The 21,814-nt window shown below is 43.5% G+C and overlaps 1 protein-coding gene across 2 annotated transcripts in view; it reads left to right on the top strand.

The window, feature by feature from the left end:
* Positions 1 to 17,160, top strand: part of LOC109966073 (protein bicaudal D homolog 2) — a 37,384-nt gene extending 20,224 nt beyond the window's left edge. The window contains exons 3-11 of one of the 2 annotated variants that reach the window (XM_020610659.1): positions 2,641 to 2,793; positions 3,495 to 3,709; positions 3,797 to 4,043; positions 5,447 to 5,704; positions 5,828 to 6,031; positions 6,135 to 6,683; positions 7,134 to 7,285; positions 11,425 to 11,656; positions 14,941 to 17,160. In XM_020610659.1, the coding sequence (XP_020466315.1) occupies positions 2,641 to 2,793; positions 3,495 to 3,709; positions 3,797 to 4,043; positions 5,447 to 5,704; positions 5,828 to 6,031; positions 6,135 to 6,683; positions 7,134 to 7,285; positions 11,425 to 11,656; positions 14,941 to 14,943 (2,013 nt within the window). In that variant the 3' untranslated portion in view covers positions 14,944 to 17,160. Of the gene's footprint in view, positions 1 to 2,640; positions 2,794 to 3,494; positions 3,710 to 3,796; positions 4,044 to 5,446; positions 5,705 to 5,827; positions 6,032 to 6,134; positions 6,684 to 7,133; positions 7,286 to 11,424 lie in introns of both variants that reach the window. The other variant, XM_020610658.1, reaches the window with a different exon arrangement.
* The last annotated feature ends 4,654 nt before the right edge of the window (positions 17,161 to 21,814 follow it).

Here is a 21,814-nt window from a genome sequence, read left to right as displayed (position 1 = left end):
TCAGGAAAGGTCTTTAGCTGACAAGCTATGTACTGGGGACACTTCAGATGGCCTTCAAAATTTCACACCCCAGTATTTAACCAGCCACACACACACACACACAATCCCGATTTATCACAAGCATTCACAGGAGGTACAGTACCTGTGACTCTCGCCTGATTAAATGTGATTTACACTTTATAGCAGAAACGCACGACCTCTGAAGTTACTAAGATCAACTTCTATCAGGTGGCCAGGCACAGTAACCCCACCCCCAGTCTCTGAGGGTTTCAGTGGAGCAGAGGACGTGGAAGCAAGGTGAAAGGTCAAAGCCCCCTTATGCATTGTAATCAGACTGAAGGAAGGTCTTAATCAGGTTCAGTGGCAGCCTGTATTCATTGGGACTAAACATTTTTGACCCCCCCAGCTGAGGCACATAACCCTGACCAGGAAAAGACCTGAACAGATGGCATGGCTTAATGAGATTATGTGCAAAGTCTTTATGAATAAATTGTGTATGTTGATTGATTCTGCAAAGCTGACAACCAGAGTAACTGAGTCTGTGAATGTTTTGTCTGATTCCAGCTCGTTTCCATTTTTGCCTTAATTTAGTTCTCTCTCCTAAATCAGGACCAGTGTGTTGAGGCTTAGTGACAGGACTGATCTGTATTGTATGTTAATGCAGTATTCAGTAATGCACCAGCATTAGGACTTTTGCACAGCAGACACCCATGCTCATTAGACATGCGCGGAGCCCTGATGAATATGAATGCGCCTTCAAATGTCAGCCTCAGCTCAGCTCTACACGTAGCGATTAATCATTACGCACAGAAAATCAAGGAGCATGTACGATCCATCAGTAAGGATTTAGCAACACAGTATTTGTCAGCGTATTCGTCTCTCAGTGAGATGAATGAGTGAGTAAGAACAAATTACAGAGTAAGGGCAGTAAATTGTTTTTGATTGGATATTTTGGAGGTTGAATTATTGTTACTACAGCTATATTACTGTATAATGCAGTACTTATGAAGAGTATGTACCTAAGAAATTGTCTTATGAGGTCTGAGCACATCATAGGCAAAGTGATCAAACCTCTGACGTTCTAGTTATTTAACCATCAGGATACCTGTCACCACTAGCGTATTATCTCCTCTGTTTCACTGAATAATATTACTGCACTCATCTGAAGGCAGTACTTGGAACAAGAAAGTCTGCGAAGTGAAAGCCTCTCAGGATTGACTTCTTGCGATCATTGAAGCGATCCAAGAGCAGAGAATGTGATACGGCCACATGGTGACAGCTTGAGAGGAAGGGGCCACCTGGCAAGAGACGGGAAGGCTAATTGTCGCTCTGGTATTAGGTTATGTCTGCCAGCTCTCCTCCTCAGAAGACATGCATCACACAGCCACAGACAAATCCTAACCCTACTGCATGTAAAGCATTTTTCTCTTACTCTAAATATAGACTCATTCTGCACGTGTTCAGGAGATAACGCACAACTATTTGTGTGTCTAGTGTGTGGATTAAAGCTTTGCCATCAATTCATGCAGAGACGGACAGCACTGTCTACACCTGCACACACACCCTCTAAAAGGTGTGTTCACTTGTACATATGAACATCCAAGGTCAGCTGAGACGCTGCTAAATTCACATGCTTTCCCCTTCTTTCTCACATTACACATATACTCATGTGTATTTATTCAGCTCAGGAAGGCTGCGTGCAAGTGTCCCCATACCGCAGAGCTTTAATCGATTGTTTCTCTGAAAACGGCAGGCTAAGATGTCTCCTACCCAAATGTCCTGCAGGGCTCTGTTTCAGATGAGTCTGTAGGGGGTGGGAGGACAGTGACAGACCTTGAAAGATGAGGATGGAGGGTTAAACAGAGAAGCTAGTAATCTCAGTAGGACAGATCAAATCCTTCTGTCTTTCAGTTTGTGTCTGAGTGGGGGAAGGGCACGGCTCTTGTCTCTTTCAACTTTATAATTAATGCTCCACTTGCTGAGCAGAGAAAGAACTAGCTGTGCTTACAGTACAGTACAAACACTAGTGCTGCTTCTAATAACTAAGTGAATGTTAACGTAGCTACTTTTTGCATTACCTGTTTAGCATATTGCTTCACTGACACACATTATCACATTGATTACCATTAAAGCCTGAAAATGTTCAAACATTTTCCAAAACGTTGATTTAAATTCTGATTCTGATATACTTTGCACAGCTTCTAATCTCCTCTAGTTTCCTCAGTTATCTTTATTAGTTTTTGTAGTTTCCTGGACACAGAATCAAGCCGAATCTAACTCCTCAGTAGAAAATTAGACCATGAGTGCTTGTCACCATGAGAGAGACTAGTAGGCTTCAGCTGTTTTGATGCCATCAGAGCTGGCAGACGAGCACGCTTGTGGCCCACTGCCCAGAAAGACACCTGGCATCTCCCTCTCGAACATAAAGCAGGCACACTCACAGAACTGGTTTCGCCCGATGGAAACCCCTACTTATCCAGTGAGATTTAGCATGTTAAAGAGCCAAAGTGATACACACAGTTACACTAAAGCAACAGTATGCAATCAACCACCATCTCTTCCACACTCAGTCAAATGAGATTCAAATAGGGGCCACTGACTGCTCTTCCTCATCTCCCACTGTCTTGTTTGACCCTGTAGAACAGTCAGATGGTGGAGCTCCAGAGGAATCAGCTGCGGGATGACATCAAGGAGTACAAGTTCCGGGAGGCTCGTCTGCTGCAGGACTACACCGAGCTGGAGGAGGAGAACATCTCGCTGCAGAAGCAGGTGTCCATGCTCAAACAGAGCCAGGTGAGGATTGTGGAGCCGCTTAACACGTGCAAAGCTTGAATCATGTAAATAATGGGACTGGTGGGGTTGCAGTCTAAAAATGAGGAGAGATTGGTAGGGGAATAAGCGCAGAACGCCCCTTCTTGGTAAACTGACCTTCACTAGTGGTCATCAGTGTGCAGCCTCTTCCATTTAGGCCCACCTAACCTGATAGCTTTAGGCATCTCATTTATGTACTCGGTGTGCCCCATTCTTCTATTTATTAGACTGCCTAAAGAAGCAGAAGCGCTTTAATATTCAGATTTAATTAGAATAACAAAAACATCTGAAACGGTAAAAAGATAAGCAGCAGCATTTGTGTTGTTTTAGTGCCAGATTGTGGAGGTGTTTCACAGACTAACAGCTATCACTCTTTACACCAGAGATTCTGGCACTTCATGGTACTGTAAAAACACTTCCTGGGTTTATTCAAATGAGAAGAAAGGGAAAAAAAAGTCCCTTATGCACATTTGCAGACTAAAACATAGCTGAATTTCCAAGTAGAATGTTCTCATTTGATGCTGACTGTCACTGAACACTTGAGCTGTTCTCTTGATATGTGCTTGTTGACTTGGGTTATGTTTTCTTTATACATCATGGGGGAGAAAAACAAAAGCGGCTTCTATTTCTTAGACAACAAATACAAATTCATTCAAGTTACTCCTTCTCCTTCTTCTTCCCAGGTGGAGTTTGAGGGATTGAAACATGAGATTCGTCGTCTGGAGGAGGATACTCAGTTCCTAAACAGTCAGCTGGAGGATGCCATCCGCCTAAAAGAGATCGCTGAGCGGCAGCTGGGCGAGGCCCTGGAGACAATCAAGACTGAGCGTGAGCTGAAGGCTTCCCTGAGGAAAGAGCTGTCCCACTACATGAGCATTGGAGACACCCTATACCACAGGTAAATAAAGCACAACTCAGTGCACAGGTTTCTGCACACGCTGTAACGAGCACTAAATAACATTCCATTTCCTCATTTTGCTTTCAGCCCACTTAGCATCTCTCTGGATGGTCTCAAGTTCAGCGATGATGCCGCCACTGAACCTAACAACGACGAGGCTCTACACGGATATGAGAATGGCTTCACCAAACTGGTCAATGCCATCACTGATGACAACCGCATCGCCACACCCAACAAGGAAGAACTGTTCTGCCCTGCGCCCAGCCTTGTGGACGACCTGCTGAGCGAACTGAACATCTCAGAGATCCAGAAGCTCAAACAGCAGCTGATGCAGGTGTGATTTTATCACCACAGGAAACTGAAAGCATCACCTGTCTGTTAACAGTGCAGTTCAGTTTTAGTAAATAATCAATTTAAATCAATAAATTAATTGCAGAAGAGTACATTTTTTACAGATTGTGATGTGAATGACTTGTTTAGTAGAATTTGTGTTCTCCCCAAAACAAACTAGATTGACATTAGTTACCGCAAAATAATTCAAGACAGACATGTGGGAGGTGTGTTTGGGCTGCTGGGATCTAAATCCCCTTAGAGCGACGTTAATCCTGTGAGAGACACACACACACATGCATACACACACAGGCTCAGCTGGGCTGTGAGGCAGCCGGTGGTGGCACTGGAGGACCTGCCATCTGCTTGCTCATCACCCTATGGATGTTTGACTGGGCACCATGGTTACAGGAAAGTACTGGGAACCTGGGGATGATGGTTGTTTTGCGGACCTAGGGATTAGGGATTTTTTTCCCTCTCCCTTCATCAAACAAACATGTTTGCTGCATTAGTGTGTGTGAACTTGAAGTTGCCTTGTGCTGCCCTGCTGTGAGTACTTCTCACTTCTGGTTCTCAACCTGTCCGCTGTGGTGCTGAAGCTGGCAAACTCTGACAAAGCCCTGTGTATGATGTGACCCAAGTGCATGTCATTCTGCCTGCTGAAGCCACAGATTCCTGACTGGGAGCAGAGCAGAGGAAACAAACAGCTTCCTTGACTCATTCAGCCATGCTGTATTGCTCCCATACCTTATCTCATTCTGTTGCTTAGGTCTTAAGTGATCAAGCACAGAAATCCGCTCCTTGAGTAATACCACCCTTTTAGTCCTTGGCAGTACTTAACAACATCCTGTATAGATTCTGCAGGAGTGAGATGGCCAGTTCTTGGAGTTCGACAAATATTCACACTCACAAAGGATCAGTGTCAGTAGTATCTTGTGTACTCCACAGACATTTGTGGTGACGTGACAAGCCATGCTAATTAAGCCTGCCATCTCTTTTCGAAATGAATCATTATATATTCTGCACTTACAGATCAGCTTGTGAAATAGCTTGGTGCTTGACAACTGTGGGCATGTGTGTGTAAGATGACCCACTCAGCGTCTCTGGCAGTATAGAGCTGAAATGAGTCCAGCAAATTGTCAAGGTCATCCTCGCTCTGACACTGGACTACTGGGCAATGAGCCTAACATACTTTGGCAACACAAGCCGATAGTGGGTAGTTTCCATGTGACAGATAATCCACTGATTTAACGTGACCTGCCAAGTTCAAAGCCGGAATCTTTCGCATGATCAAATTACCAAGAAATTTCTATGTGAAATTACATGCCTATAATAAGCCAAGCAGAGAGCACTGTACTCTTCATCGCAGACATAAAGTATGACTATTCCATGTTTCATCACTGTCAGATGGAGCGTGAGAAGGTCAGCCTGCTGTCCAACCTTCAGGACTCCCAGAAACAGCTAGAGCAGGCTAATGGTGCTCTGTCAGAGCATCAGGAGAAGGTCAGCCGCCTTACAGAGAACCTCAACGCCATCCGCAAGCTCCAAGCCAGCAAGGAGCACCAGTCTGCCTTGGACAATGAGAAAGAACGTGATAGCCATGAAGATGGAGACTATTATGAGGTGGACATCAATGGACCTGAAATCCTGGAGTGCAAGTACAAGGTAATTTGTCTTCTGGTGGATCAGAGTGGATGGCACAAATAATTAGATTAAGCTTTAAATCTACATGTAATCTATATTACGTCAAGACAGACACACACAAACATCCTACCATTGCTTTGCTAGGTTGCTGTGTCAGAGGCAGGAGAGCTGAAGGAGGAACTGAAGACTCTGAAAGCAGAATACCAGACCTGTCAATCACGTTACGAAGAGGAGCGCACCCGTCTAGAGAGTGATGTCACAACACTGGGAGAGAAGCTGGCGACTTTGGAGAAGACAAGCCAGACAGACAGAGAAGTGAAGGCTAAGCTAGAGAAGGAACTGCGCAAGGTGACATGTTGCTCTTGATACTGACATTCTACTAAGTGGTAAATCTGGTGTTTTCATAAATTTAAGACAAAAAATTGATGCATTTCTTTTTGTGTGTTCTCAGTTAAGCGACGTGGCAGGTGAGTCCCAAGGCAGCTTGAGCGTGGCACAGGATGAGTTAGTCACCTTCAGTGAAGAACTGGCCACCCTGTACAACCACGTGTGCATGTGCAACAATGAAACACCCAACCGTGTCATGCTCGACTTCTACAAGGAGGGCAAGGGTGGTCGTAGCAGCCCAGAGGGTCGTGGCCGCCGCTCTCCCATTTTGATCACCAAGGGCCTCTTCCCTGAGCATGGTAAGACCGACCTAAGCGACGGAGTACCTTCACCAGTCTCCTCCCTGCCTTCTCCTGTGTCTGATCACCGCCGTGAGCCCATGAACATCTACAATCTAGTGGCCATCATCAGAGACCAGATCAAGCACCTGCAGCTGGCTGTGGACCGCACCACCGAACTGTCGCGCCAGAGGGTGGCCTCTCTGGAGCTCGGCACCGTGGCCGACAAGGACAAGGAAGCCTGCATGGAGGAGATTCTCAAATTAAAGTCCCTCCTCAGCACCAAGAGGGAACAGATTGCGACCCTGAGGACTGTCCTCAAGGCCAACAAGCAGGTTGGCTGAATTTAGTCTTTATTACAGTCCAAATTTCTATTTAACCGGCTAAGTTATATGGCCAAACATTTGGCAGGTTTCCTAGAAAGACAGAAACAGAAGAAGAGGTTGTCAGCTAATTCAGGCCTATTCAGCTGTTGCAGCAAATGTGTTGCAGACAAGATCTCTGACAAACACCGGTGGAGACATCAATCTTATGGTGTCAGCTGCACAAAGTGTCTGTATATTTAGGACTGAAGAACAGCCCTCCAAACCAAACCCAGGGGCAGGTGCTCTGGTAGTTCTTTAACATACGAGTGTGGTTACTCAACAACAGCACCGACATTAAAGCCCCTCATAAACCACATAATTGGTCATATGGTCCATATTAACAAACTTCTTGGGACAGGAAATGCATCCCTGACGCCCTCCAGCTGCTCTGACCCTTTTACTCTTCTTGTCCACCCACAGACGGCTGAAGTTGCTCTGGCCAATCTGAAGAGCAAGTATGAGAACGAGAAGGCCATGGTGACAGAGACCATGATGAAACTGAGGAATGAGCTCAAAGCCCTGAAGGAAGACGCTGCGACCTTTTCCTCACTTCGAGCCATGTTTGCCACACGGTAGGGAACAAATCTTCATGTGCTCAGTGAATATCAGCATTCGGGGCTCATATCAGACACACAAGCATTTCTCTGACATATTATTCCAACCTCACAAAATGTTTCCCCTCTTAGTATTTCAAGAAGAAATTGCTATAAAAGCAGTTCTTCTTGTTTACCCACATGGAGTGGCATGAATCCCAAACTGTGCCGCTATGCTGTGCTACTATAGAAGAACTTGAAGCAGCAGCAGTAAACAAAGAGGACTTGTATAACTTATAGCTGTTCTTAAATCTACTGCACATGCATCATTCAAAGACCATACACAATATAACCAGGTAAGATTTAGTAGAATGAAGGTACTGCTGGGAGTGTGTGGGCTCAGCACCCCTCATCTTAGCCATATCGTAATTCAGTGTCTGTCCTTGATGTGTGCTTTCTGAAGTAACTCCATAAAGCTGCAGTGTCTAATCAATTAGTAACAGGCGGCAAACTCTTCTGTGTATGACTGTGTGTTATCAGGGTGCACTGCAGAGCCAGATGGTAGAGGATGTAGGTGTAATCCTAAACTATTTGGAGGAAGCCAGGGCTAATAGAGAGTTAGGTCTTGCTCCCACTAATGACATTTTTTAACCCTTCAGGGGCCCAAGAGTTGTATCATTTATCATTGTTGCAGCAGAAACAGCTCTGTTTCCTGTGAAGAAGCAGAGCCATTGTGAAGTGTCTGTTTCCTCGAGTCTCTTCTGGTGGAGACACTGAAAATGTTAACAACACATTAGAACTTGCTGTTTACTGCACCACCATGTGTATCATCCTTTTGTACAAAGCACTTCCTCTTATGGTGATGTAGTTGAGGACCCAACCCCAGTAGGCTGCATGAATTACATTTAGTCTGTTTGAGGGGTTCATGTATTGGTATGTAAATTCTGTACGGCAAAGAGTCAGGGTAGGGAACTCCTTGAAAGGCTGGGGGACTCGCCTAAGAGAGGTTTCCCACACTCCCCCCCTTTTGTCTCTCCATGTCCCCTCTTCTGTCCTTCCTTGCCATCAGCCAGTTTTCTGGTCATCTGAAAAGAAAGAGTGGAAAGGGGGCAGGCTTTCTTTAGAGCTGCCTGGGAAAGTCTGTATAGGTGAATTTCTAAGATGTGGAAAACTCAGATACAAATGTGTTGTCTATGTGTGATCTCATACCTGCAGCCTTATAGGTTGGAGTTACTTGAGATTTTCAAAATGCATTACGTTGTCTGAGAATTTCATGAGAGAGACATAGGGCTGAGCGCGTTTCCAGGGTGTGTATGTGCATCTGTTGCTGTGTGAGTGTGCCACTCCAGCTGCAGCCTGTGGTGTCATGTTAACAGTAAGCTCCTGCCACTAACATTCCTGAGACATGTCTCGGCATGTTCTCATACTGGTTAACAGCCAGACAATTAGCCCAAGTCACATTTTCTCCTCAAACATATACCCTCAGTGATCCTGCCGTTCTAGTGTTAGCTGCATCTTCTGTTCATCATTGTTTCTTCCCTGCTCTGTCTGATATCCATTCCACCATGACCAATCAAGCCCCAGACAAGACAACAGAGGACGAGGTCGTGTGTGTGTGTGTGTGTGTGAGCGGACGCGCTGTGGATGCATTATTGTGAAACATAAATGTTGCAATATCTAGGGTGTCTTTAGGCAGCCATAAATCCCATTGGCGACTGTACGTCATCACAGCAAGATGCAGATAAAGTGGCTGTTTGTCAGAGTGAATATGTAACTGTTCATTCTCAAAAGACCAGCATCCGCCCCCCCGGCCCCCCGTCACCCATTGTGCCACCACATCCCATCAGCTGGCCAAAAGGCTCCTATTGTGTCCCTTCAGTCCCTGGAATAGGTTTCTCTGGTTTTTTTTTGGTTTTGTTTTGTTTTTTCCTGGGAAAAATGCACGCTCCCTCAGCCTCTCATGCAAGAGCGGCTGAACCATCAGAAGGCACACCACGCCCTACTCCTGGGCCGTCTCCCCATCTCATACTGGATTTAATGAAGCAGCACTGATCTCTGTTGTCTGGGTGTGTGTCCCAAAGGGAATCAGACTGAGACAAGAGGAGTGGGTAAGGTTTATGTTTGCCTGGAGGTCTGGCAAGGCCAGAGTTCACATGGCACACAACCACATGCAGCATCACACGCAGCAAAAACACCTGCGGTTACTTGTCTTTTGGGTCCCAGATTATGTTCTGGGCTTATTTTTTCTAAAACAAGAACATAATTTACAGGTGCAACTTGTTCCTTTTGTAGTTCACATAGTTTTTAGATTTCCTATAAATAAGTGACCATACCTTGAAATAAGACAAAGTAAGGACTGCCAGGACAACACAATAACGCTGCACTCTCGGAAATATCTTATTTTAACTGGAACCTAGTAAAAGATAAAAAATTTGGTTATTAGAAAAAGATATGGTTATATGACACAACCATAAGATTATATTTACGTTGGACAGTGTGTTTTCTGTTTTAGGGGTGGGGTTTGTGTTGCAGTTCAAAAAAATCATCAACCACTAACCAAACAAAACCAGGTCTCGGGTTCCTTCTGGGAATTATAGCTCATAGACAGTGGAATACAGTAGTTAATGATTTGACATAAATAGGATTTCTGCATTCTTGTGAGGCTAAACATTGTTCAGGTCTTGACATTTCCAGATAAAGAAAACACCAGAGAGGGTGTTAACCTACCTGTTACTTATGTCTGAACAGTTTTGGTGCTGCACAGTCAGACAATAAGGCGATGCTTACTAACATTACCAGCTCCTCTCTTTATAGAGATGTGTCAGTCATTACTGAAGAATGCCTCAGATTGCTCTGTCAGCAACAGAGAAAGTAGGGGTGAGCAAGATGAGGAGAGAGAAAGCGACTGATGCAGGCAGACAGCAACAAGAAAGCGATGGAGCAAAAAGAGCCTTCAGAGACATAAGAGCCAGGAGAGAGGACATTGCTGAAAGAGAGATGAATGAGAGAGCAAGGTAATGAAAAGCAAGGGTCGGGGAAGGAGAAAAGCATGAAATGAAAAGTGAGTAGTAGATGAGAGCGGAGATATGAACGCACCCACCTTGAAATCTCTTTTGGTGACCCACTTTTATCCCTGTCCAGCTTTAGATGCACATGCGTATGCACATACACGAGGACTGCGAGGCAGGTGATTATGATGCAGTGCAGCAGCCAGTGATATAGAACAGTTGGTATACAGACATCATGTTGTGTGCGATTTAGCACTCAGATGGGAGATGGAAGAAATGGACTGGAGTGATAAAAGTCTCGCTCCTGGTGGAAATGTGGAGATAAGGTGTGAACTAGATTCTCTTGTCCCCATCTTCATTTTTCTTCGCTCCTGAGCCTGTTTCTCAGATGAAGTCCCCTAGGGTAATCCTGTCATCCTTTGTGTGTGTGTGTGTGTGTGTGTGTGTGAGATCTATTCTCAACTTCTACCGCACATACAGTAGATGCACAGAAGCTGCAAGCTACCCTAAGATGTCTCACCTGTTCATGAATAGTAACACCATACTGTGTCGCAGCAGCCATATCCATCCAAGAAGCACTGATTTTCATACCATTTTTGACAACATGCAAAGCATTAGTAATTACTAATAATAAAGAACTGGTGAGTACATTTCAGGCACAAAGTGAAGGGAATTAATGTCGTATGAAGGAGGAAGTGCATGTTTATTATGTTGCTATGTTGAGTTTGTTGATGTATGTGTGGAGTAGGAAGTTGAAATCAGAAGTTCATTAATGCAGGAGCTCTGCTGGTGTGTACTGTGTAGCTCAGTGGCGCCACTCGGTGGCAGCAAAAATGCAGTGTAACCAGGGGAAAGGTCATGATCTCAAAGTGTTTCAGTTTTAGTTGTTTTACTCGTTATATTGATGTCAAGTATCTGAAACATACAGGTCAGGTATGCAAATGGTGGTTGTAGTTTCTAAAGCTGTAATGCAAGAGTAACAAAAAGCTAACAAATAGTTTTCTCCATTGAGTCAGAGACTTTTTGGTGTTATTGGAAGCCTCAGTGCCTCCTGGTGGTACAACACAGAAAATGACTGATGGTGATAAAAGCTGTTGCTGATGTTCTTCAGTTCCAGTTGAACCGCCATGTATCTGACTCTACAGTGTTCTCTCCCCGTCTCTCTTACAGTTGTGACGAATACGTCACCCAGTTGGATGAGATGCAGAGGCAGCTGACCGCAGCCGAGGATGAGAAGAAGACCCTCAACTCACTGCTGCGGATGGCTATCCAGCAGAAACTGGCCCTGACACAGCGTCTGGAGGACCTGGAGTTTGACCACGAGCAGACCCGCCGGGGAGGCAACGCCGGCCGAGCTAAGACCCGCAGCAAGGCTGCCAGCAGCACCACCAACAACCCCCATGTAAGTCAGAGTCTCACCTGCTCTGGCTCCGGCCAACCAGAGCACAACAATGCTCTGCCCAGTGGCATTCTGGGAGGCCCAGTGGTCTTCTGCAGTGAGAAGTACAAGATCTACTGTGACTGAAGCGGCTGAGGAGTCCGCAAGGGACTGCTGTGTACAGAGGGGAGGGGTCTTACAGGCCAAACCCTCCCTGTTTAGTGTTAAAGAGCCCCACTTGCTCGCTTAGCTCCCTGGCCAGTCTGCGCTCCTTTAGGGACTGCTGTGTGACTAACCGGCCGCTCTCGTGTGCTAGTGTAAATGCTTAGGGGAATGCAGATGTATGTACAGTGTGCACTAGACGTTTGGACTGTAGTAGACATATATGGTATGTGGGTTATTGGGCCCTGGTTACATTGAGGGTTTTGTGGATATTATGGAGTGTCTATTCTTTCCGCTGTCATGGTGCTGTACGTATAATGTAAAAGGTGGCAGCTTCTGTGTGTGTGTGTTCTGGTCCCCTGAGTGTATTGCCTGGTAACAGTTACACATTGTAGAGGTGGGGACTTGTAAAGAGGATGTCACCCTGATGGTCTTGTGACTAAATATGACATCCTCTGCTCTTCGGCTCTTCTGTCGGCATTGGTGCTCCTTTTAAACAATAAAAGCCCCCTTCTCTCCCCTGCCAGGTTGGTCATGGGGGTCCAGCAGCCCACTGTCTAATCAGGTTACTTCTAAATGTTTACAAGAAGAAAAAGTGTCTAAAATATGCAAACTCCCTCTGCTTTCTTGCTAGGGGAGCACAGTGTGATTCTACACAGAAATTCAAAAACCCATAGGTGGGTTGATGGTTTTATGATGTAATTGTCTGGGCAGAAAAGGAGCACCTGTGACCACAGGTGTTTACTTCAGGGTCATTTCAAAGCTGTGATGCTAGCACACCAATACAATAGGATCAGTAGAACCGCATGGCTTTGCAGCTGAAAACGCTTATGAGCTTTTTAACTGTTTTTCTGTTGTGAGGTGGGTGGTACAAGACAAAGTCGTGTACTGCAGGGCTCTACATTGTAAAGAGAGGAGTTACTTGGTGTCTGGTGAAATACAGCAGGGCTATCTATTCCATGTGACCCGTTCTGTTGCGATGGATCCTTTCAGAGCCATATTATGAGAAAGAAAGAAAGAAAGAAAGTTTGACAAATCGATCTCTATACCCAAATTAAGTGCACTTCAGCATAGGTGCCTCAGGTTCCTACTTATGCTAAAATGGATCAGATGATTACTGTGAACAGAGATACAATATAGTTTTGATCAAAGACAATTTTTTTTCAAATATGGAGTGTGAATCCTAAAAGAGCACAACTCAAAAAGGCACCCACATCTGGACAACAAATCTGCAAACCACTTGGCAAAAGTGCCTGTCAGCTCAAACATTTGATCCATCTGTTGATGTAAAGCCCTGTCCTTGTGTCTCATCTTGAGGTAACACTGTTCCTTTCCTTCCTCCACCCCCCAATCCTCTATTTTTATGAGATTACTCATAGCATTCCAATAATTTCTCTGTGGATATGTGGCTGAAAACCCTTTCCTCGTGTCTCTAATCTGTTTCTTGTCACTCTGTCACCATAATGACCTTCTCTCTTGTAGATTGTCAGCAGCTTGCTCCCTCAGCATCACCACTCACCCTTTAACTAGAATAAGGAATTGTGGGGAAAATTGCCCTCTGAATATTTTTGTCAGGTAACGTCCTCACGTATGTTGTATTCCTGATGGATTTTTTTTTGTTTTGCCTGTGTGTGCATATCAGTGTTGAAATGAAGGGCCCTCATGTGTGTATAGCATTTTTAACCTTTGAAAATGGAGGGTCTCTCATTTCCTTTTCTTTGTTGTTTGGTGCGTGAGGACAAGTTTTAATATCCACAATAGCTTTAACCCCTTGCAAGCTAGCATTACGCAAATAGGAAAAAATATAAGTGGGGCTTGTGTTTAATAAATCCATGTACTGCTTGTGGAACATAGACACATTAGTTTTCTGATGCTAAAAGCAGGGTTGATGTGAGGAAGTCTTGCAAGATTGATCAAATTATGCATTTACTACTCCTACTAAGCTATATATCGTATTCCATATTCTTGATATGATCATTGTTCAGGTTATAATCTTGCAGGATCCTACTACAGTATTCCTTCCTCTCAAATAGAGGGAGCTCATTTGTTCCTTGGAAATGGAACGTCAGCTGTCAACCCTGCTTGAGTGTGCATCCATAAGCCACAGCACATAGCATGGAGACATGGCTGTCGTACACATTAAGGAAAAAGGACAAAAAAAAGCAACCTCCTTAGAGGTTAATCACTCTTACTTTTGGGATTAAATTAATTAATTTCCAAGTGTGCTATATTCAGTTTGTATCTGTTTGTGCTGATGTAGAAAAGGTTAGAGGAGTAGAGGGGGGTGAACTCCTCATGTTGTAAACCAGCTCCTGAGAGAGGAGATAAGAAAGCGAGACATGCTGGTGAAGAAAGCCAGATGTCTGGCTGACACTGGCTCTGACACTGTGGAGAAATGAGTCCAGGGGTTTCCTGTGGGAGAAACCCCTGGTAACATTTGGGTTGGGGGGGGGAATGACTGGTTGTTCAGTCAACCAGAGGACATTGATTCAAATTAGTTGAGCCCCTAGCCCTTCTCCTGTATAGGCTCTGTGGATTAAATAGACCCCAGGATGTGATTGTGACTCTAACCCCTCACCTTTGATACTGTAGGTGAATCCCTACTTTGCTCCATGTAGTTTGAAATCAATGTCTGGCTTATCAGGTGTCATAACAGCGTGCCACCTAAAAAGCTCCTCCTACCTCTGCTTGCAGGCGTCTCCCGCTCCACCTTTAAGTTTTACTAAGCACAATGCATCTAGTAAGCCTGCATGTCAAAAACCATAACCTGTTTTTCATTAACTTGCATGGCATATGAGAAAGACCCATCTCCTTTGACTGGCGGGTTGAGGCTTCAGTTCTGTCCTATGAATGAAAGGTCCTGGTACTCGTGAGTCACTGGTTTCCTAACTGCACCCGCAGGATACCTTGTGGTGAGCATGCTTCCACATCAGCTCCTCTGTAACATATTGGCAATGTTGGTTTGACAGGAAGGCTCCTGACATGCACAACACCAGCTGCCTCGGGGCTTCTAACATTGGCTTCTGCTGCTTTCACTAATTACAACCGCCGTCTACTTTGTCTGTGTGGACTGACCATGTTAACAGTGGCTCTAAACAGACCGACAGTGTTGATGCTGATCATTTCTTTGTTTCTCCATTTTGCAGTAAATTACAGTAGCTCTGCACGGATGACGAAGTACCGACACAAGGTCCATTCTCACAGCTGAATGAGTTCGTCGAAAAGTGTTAGCACTGTAGGCTATTTGGACTTGGACAAGTGAAAATGCTAAAGAAAATCACTGATTTTAAAGTCAAATCAACTGACCTTCCTTTTCCTGTTGAACACTAAAATGTGACGTAGATTAGAGATGCACTTGGTTTTGCGTGCTACTGCTGGAAGCCAGTTTCTCACAAGTTCAGTGAACTGACCGGGGTTTGTGATTGGCTGATCGAACCCTCCGATGAAAAGCCAGGGGACATGGCGTTGTATCTCAGTGTAAATCAACAAACAGTTTTGTTTGGTTTCATCTTTTTTATTTTAGTTTGTTGTTTTCTTAATCTGTGCACTTTCATTATATAGGATTATAACAGACTTTTATTAACCTATAGGAAAACATGGTAGTACTATGGTTTGTGAATTATTCAGTATAGGTTATGAGACTATAGAATTATATGCCCTCCTGAATTATCTGATTTTAAAGGGACTGTTTACTCTAGTAAAGGCTCCACAAACCATAGACCTACTATTATGACTTTATTTTCAAGATTTTATCCATCAAATAATCTTTTTTAACATGTTTTGTTCATATGTTATGCTGTTTTCGGTTGTTTGTTCAACTGCCATGTTCTACAAAAAATCCAGGGTGATCAAATTCTGGGGTTTTTCATGTATTTATTATTCCTAGGAATAGTTCAAAATAACAGTGAAACTTGACAACGCTCTGATTCAAATAGGTAAGTTGTGTTTTGGGAAAAATTTGAGTGACGCAATGTGCTTTTCCTAGCTTCTTACCGAGGGCGTTCCACTGAAACGGGATCACTGACTTTCAGAATTCTCTGCAAGTGCGACGATTAAATTCCAAATTGGAATGGTTTCATTCTCTCTTTGTTTATCGTGCCAAATCTTGGTGCACTGTTTGGATCGAAAAGAATCAAGACTCGGAAAGAAGACAAGCTGTCAGTGAGAACGGCGTAGTTCAGGCCATGGCTCTCCGCAAGCGCCGGGGTTTTGTTTTTGGTTTGTTTAGTTCTTCGTTTCTGACCAGTAGTGCCTTTCATTGTTTCAAGGGAGAATCTTAGACTAGTGTGTTATGGTTTCTTTTTAGATAGGTGAGGACTTTTGGTTCAAAATGACTGTGAGCAGCAATAAGTGCAAAGGGAATTTCTTCCTTTTCTGCATGAGTGAGATGATAGTTTTGAAATTAGCTCAATCAAGCTGATATTGTATTGAATTCTGTAGGTCAGTGATCCGCTCAATAACTTCAGGGGTATTAATAAAAGGTTGTGTTTTTTTTAAATCAAACATTGGGAACCAAAAGCAATCCCTTTGGCCTCCTGCTATCGAACAAAATGCTCCAAGCACCTATATTGTGTTGGGGTAGATCAGTGTACTATTGGAAACATCTACGTATCTCTTGCTTTGTTTGGTGAAGGTAATGTGATATCAATAGTATTGTTGAAAAATGTGCAGAGAGCGCATTATATCTTTTTCTTTGTCCAGTTTGAGTTTTTGTTGGTTGTTTTTTTTATTGTCTTTTTTTTTTTTACTTCATCTTTGAACATTATGTTTTCAGGAAACAGAAAACAAAATAAGCATCAACAAGCTTGAGTCGTGCCATTATAGCCAGTGCTTGTTTGTTGAGGCATTAAAGTTACCAATACGGACGAGTAGCTAAAAACTAAAGTGCAATTCAGATGCTTTTTTCTTACATTTGAAAAAAGAAGTTTTCTGTTTGCTGGAAGCAATAGTATTGTGATAATAAAATTAGCTGTGCAAACTTTATATTGTTATGTTGTGTTTCAGTATTGACCCATAATGAGAGTTTGATATCTTTATAAGAAATAACTTCACTTGTATGTTGGTATTTATTTGAATTGCCATGCAGTACTGTATTCTTATCAATAATGTGCATTATGATTAGTGGCATATTGATTACAGCTAAACATCATATGCATGTTTCTCAGCCATGGGACCTTTACACAGAATTGAAAACAAACATGTCAACTTTTTTCCGGGGTATTAAAAAACACAGGGGAGTTAAATCTGATGTATTACTGCTGAACTAAACTATGAAAGTGTTTTGTTTGTTTTCTAGTAGAGACGGGGTGCGTCTGTGTAAAGGTAGTCATACTGGCTAAAATCAATAAATGTGACTTAAGCTCCAAGGTGTTTGTGTTGTTATTTAAAGTGCCCCACTGGCCGATGAAGGGTTAAGCCTGGAGCCCCAGCGCCTCCTCAGAGTGTTCCCAGCTGAAAGCCACTGGTGAGGAGGGAACTTCCCAGCTGTCTGAGCAGCTCCAGGACATGATCACATTTCACTTCCACCACCTTCTCCACCCCCAACCCTCTGTCTTTTCTCTCTCCTGTCTCACTAAACCTCCTTTCTCTACTTCTCATTTCTTTCCCTCTCCCTGTTTTCTACTGATACACCCATGCACCGATCAGAGCCTTTTCTGTTGACCTTTGGCACACTCAGCATTTCCCGTCCAGGCTCTGGAGCGCGACGCTCTGCCCAGTTAATACCACAGATTTTCTCTGCAATGATTTAAAATGAAGGAGAGACAATGGGCTTTTTCAGAAACGACCCACACTACCTGCTCACAGACCAACAGTGGTCTATAACAATACACAGGAGCCCAAATAAATCATTTTAACTTTTGAATATTTGTTATTTAAATCAGGTTTCCAGCTTTTCCTATCTGATGAGATAATCAAATATCCCTTTATCAGCAGCATATGTCATGGTTTTGTTTTTAAATTGATGTTAAACAAGACTTTTTTTAAAATCATATAACTTCTGGTTTTCAAATCATAACTTCTAGCAAAAGCAGTGATTGAAGTACCCTGTTCATTATTTAAGTATTAGTCCGAGTTAGCATACTTGGGTTGAAAACTATACACAATGTTCTTGTGAAGACTACCCCGGCACAATTCCATACCGTAAAAGGGCAAGAGTGTTGTCCTGACTCTGATTGAGCTCCACAGAAGAGACTTTACAAACTGGCAACTGTCTTTTCTTTATAAGAAGGATTTCCTGTCCTGAGAGGTAGTTTGAAGTAAACGTGGTCTACCTTCCTGGCTGAGCCTTAACTACTGAATGATACAAGTGTAGGCATTTCCAAAGGTTAGACAGATTAAAACAGAAAACTCAAGCAACACAGGTCGAACTATTCAAACTTTTAGTCTGTAGTATGGGCCAGTTTCCAGAAATGTTGGATCCTACACTTTCCATAATGTAACTCAACTTAGTTGGGTCATCAGAGTTTTTAATTTTATTTTGGAAAGCTCCTTCTCGAGCCACAGATGTCACAGGTTGACTAGAAGTCCTCAAGACAAATTAACAGAACTTCATATGCTTCAGTGCCCTTTTAAATGAATGCATAGCATTTCAGTTACAGTTTGGAGAAAACACCCCTGAAATAAGTTTGATTAATGATCATCTCACCTACACTGTTGTGTATTAGAATCAGAATCAGCTTTATTGGCCAGGTGTGTTGAACACCAGGAATCTGACTCTTGTACAGCGGCTCAGCACAGTGAAACCATTTGCTACCATTTTCCATATGTCTTGCTAACTGAAGTTGAATGCCGGCATATTAATTAAAGCCAGAGGGAAGAGATCAATTCACTGACAACTAATGACATCACTGTAGTAACAGTGGAGCTTTTGTTGGTGCTAATCACCTCTTATATCCTCCCCACCCAGCGCTCAACTGGCAGAGGAAATACGGGTCAGTGGGATCAGTGGGATTCATTCCACAGCATCAGCCCTGCTCTATTAATATGCAGGCGCTGTGCTCGTTTGATGGGCGGGGGTTGATAGAGCAGAGCAGCTGTTTCACATCTCAGCTGATGCACTACTAGAATTCACCACTTGAGGTCCCTATACTACAGTTGTTGACATCTTCATGAGCAGCTTGAGTCACTAAAAGTTACATTAAGGTCTAGCAACGGCCTTATGAGAGAGACAGTGTGTGTTGCACTTACAAAGAGTTTTTTTTTTTATGTGTATCAGCCAGTGCTGTCATGTGATAAATCCACGTGGAGCCTGGAGGAGCAGAGAGCTGTGATCAGCTGGTCTGGATGAGCAGCAGCAGTCCTCAGCACCACACACACATATTTCTGAACAGCTGTACTGGGGCAGAAATAATCCTGCTGATGACCTGTGGAGTGTGAGCTCAGCCTTATGAAGCATTAAAACATTCCTCAGTCCTGACACTGGACATGGGGTGTGAGCATCCTCCCCACCGTGACTCATAGATCTTGCTGTATTATCTCCACAAAGCTGCTGTTGTGGTCTCTAACTGGCAGGAATCATTTGTGCTCAGGGTGTTGATTCAATCAGTATGAGGCTTTAATTTGCACCTGAAAAAGAGTGAATGAGTAAAGATATGCACACTAGTTTGAGGTGTGATTAGTTGTACGACTGGGGCACCGTGACAGATAAGTGTAAAAAGAGTGGGGCACCATTTCAGATAAGTGTAAGAAGCTCTAGGTAGCTCATCTCACACTTATCGGTGTCTAACTTCACACCTATTCTTCAACTCATCTGCTCATCTGCCACTCAACCTTCTTTCTTTGTTGGTCCTAATTATCTTTTTTCCTACAGTTCCCTCTGTCTCTCACCTCCCCCTCACTCCCTGTCCTTCTCTCTTCTCCTTGCTCCCTCTCTGTGAATTCTGTTGTTTCACCCTGCCATCCAGGGAGGAGAGGATGTACCCCAGAGGCCTGTTGATGTTTTGCTTTCTGTGGACCAGCATGCTCCAAACCAGCTAAGAGGCAGCTCCACTGATTCAGAAGGACTAAACAGGGGCACCGGGCGGCTGCTCTATTTAAAACTCGAGTTCAGTCATCCACAAAACACTTGGCCTTTCAGACTCTGCACTGAGATGTTCAGAATGATTCTCTAAAGCAAAGAAGGAAAATATTCTGGTATTTGTTTGGCTCTGCAAAATGGAAGTCATGGTTTGCATATAAAGAGATTAGAAAACAGTCAGAGTGGTGGCATTGATGTTGAAGGAGGTAATATATAGACTATTATTAGCTTATTAGAGAGGAGTACAGGTTAATGTAGTGGCCTTTTGCCTGGCAAGCAGCCAGACAGGGAGGCATTATCATTAGAGACCCTGCTGTTGTGTGTGTTGATCTGGGCCAGATGAAAAGCGTGTGGCAATAGCACTAGCCACAAAAGGACTCAATGACTCAGAGCTTTGGTGACATGGGTTTTAAAAAAGATGGATGACTGACACAAAGAGAGGTGGAGGACCACACAGTCATGACCCTGAAGACTGAGGAAAACCATTACTGACAGAGACAAGCAGTGGCAGAGAAAGCACTCAGATCCTTTACCTACAGATACATAGAAGATCCATGAACATTCTACGTTCATCTTAATTAAGTAAAAGAGCAGAAATGTCATCAGCAAAACTACCAAAAATAAAAAAAAAATACTTATGCAGAAAAATGGCTCATATAGCTAATACATTCTGTACTCAGTGGTGGGCCCCTCCAAAGGCTCACCAGATGCTTCTGGAGGGGTTGTGAGATGACTAATGGATTGGGACAGAAGAAAAATTAAATTCTGCTAAATTTGCGTTTATTTTTTGGGGGCTTTTCTCTAATCTTTGCTTTTTTGTGAAATTCTTTTCATGTTATATAAATGGAAGCACTCAAATGTAGATTAAGCTAAAGTCTGAGGAGAAATCACTTTTTGTTTGAAATGCAAATGATTCATAGACACCTGAAAGGTGACAAAGGGCCTCTGCTACTCACCACTTTTATGTAAGAGATCAAGTAAGTGTCACTGGTTTAATCTTTTAACAATGCATTTCGTTTTATTATCTTATCATGTGTTTATGTAAATTGTTAACCTGAAAATCAGCCACCAACAAGATGTGTATATGAATAAAAATACATTATTTCCATCTAAAATAGCGTACATATATTGTATAAAGAGGTATAAATAAAAAAAATACTAATAGCTCAAACATGTATCTAAGTAGAGTCCATGAATCATGACCCACCACTAGAGAATGTAAAGTTGTAAATTCACACAGCTGGCTGAAGCTACCAGACATGACATTTAATGGCTACAGAACACACACAGTGTAATCTACACTTTATGATTATAACAATCTGTTTTCTCCCGTCGGTTCCTTATTACTCTGGGTACTGGTTCACAGAGGCAGCTGACTTTGACAGCGCCCACTGAACAGACTCAAGAGAAGCAAATGAGCTCAATAGAAAGCTTGAGCAGTGACATGGAAGCGCAGTGCCACTTACTGCTCGTGTTTCAGGCTCTTTATCCACACTTATAGGCAGAGCTCTCTTGAGATAGGCCTAAGCCTTTCCACGACTTCACATGCCAGCCCATGTCAATCTGTGCCGATGGTCATGGCTTTGATACCCAAGCTACAGTTTGAATAGACAAAGGGAAGGTAGATGAATAAGATCCCTAGACAGCTGCTTTAAAGTAGAGCTCAAGGATCATTTTAACTTGGTTACTGTTTTTTCCACTGATAATCTTTCATTAGGACAGTCACACATAATGAATGGGGTTGTGGTACTCGCGCCTCGCACTGGCGAGTACGTGCATTTTCTTTTTTTCCAACAGCACGGAGGACAGACTTCTGTTTCTGGAGAGGGAGGAGAAAGAGCTAACGTTACATGGAGGACTACACCGCTCTACATCTGCACAAAAATGACCTGGGTAAACTCGTTCGTGGCAGTTAGGAAACCCTGAGATGTCCGTAGTGTATGATTTGTTTTTCGGCGAACAAGAAAAGGGGGCATTGAATTGGAGGCGCTCCTCCGAGGTCA

This window comes from Monopterus albus, unplaced genomic scaffold (assembly GCF_001952655.1).
Source record: "Monopterus albus unplaced genomic scaffold, M_albus_1.0 scaffold106.1, whole genome shotgun sequence".
Taxonomy (NCBI): Eukaryota; Metazoa; Chordata; class Actinopteri; order Synbranchiformes; family Synbranchidae; genus Monopterus; species Monopterus albus.
Note: the sequence above shows the minus strand (reverse complement) of the source record. Positions and strands in the feature narration are given on the sequence as shown.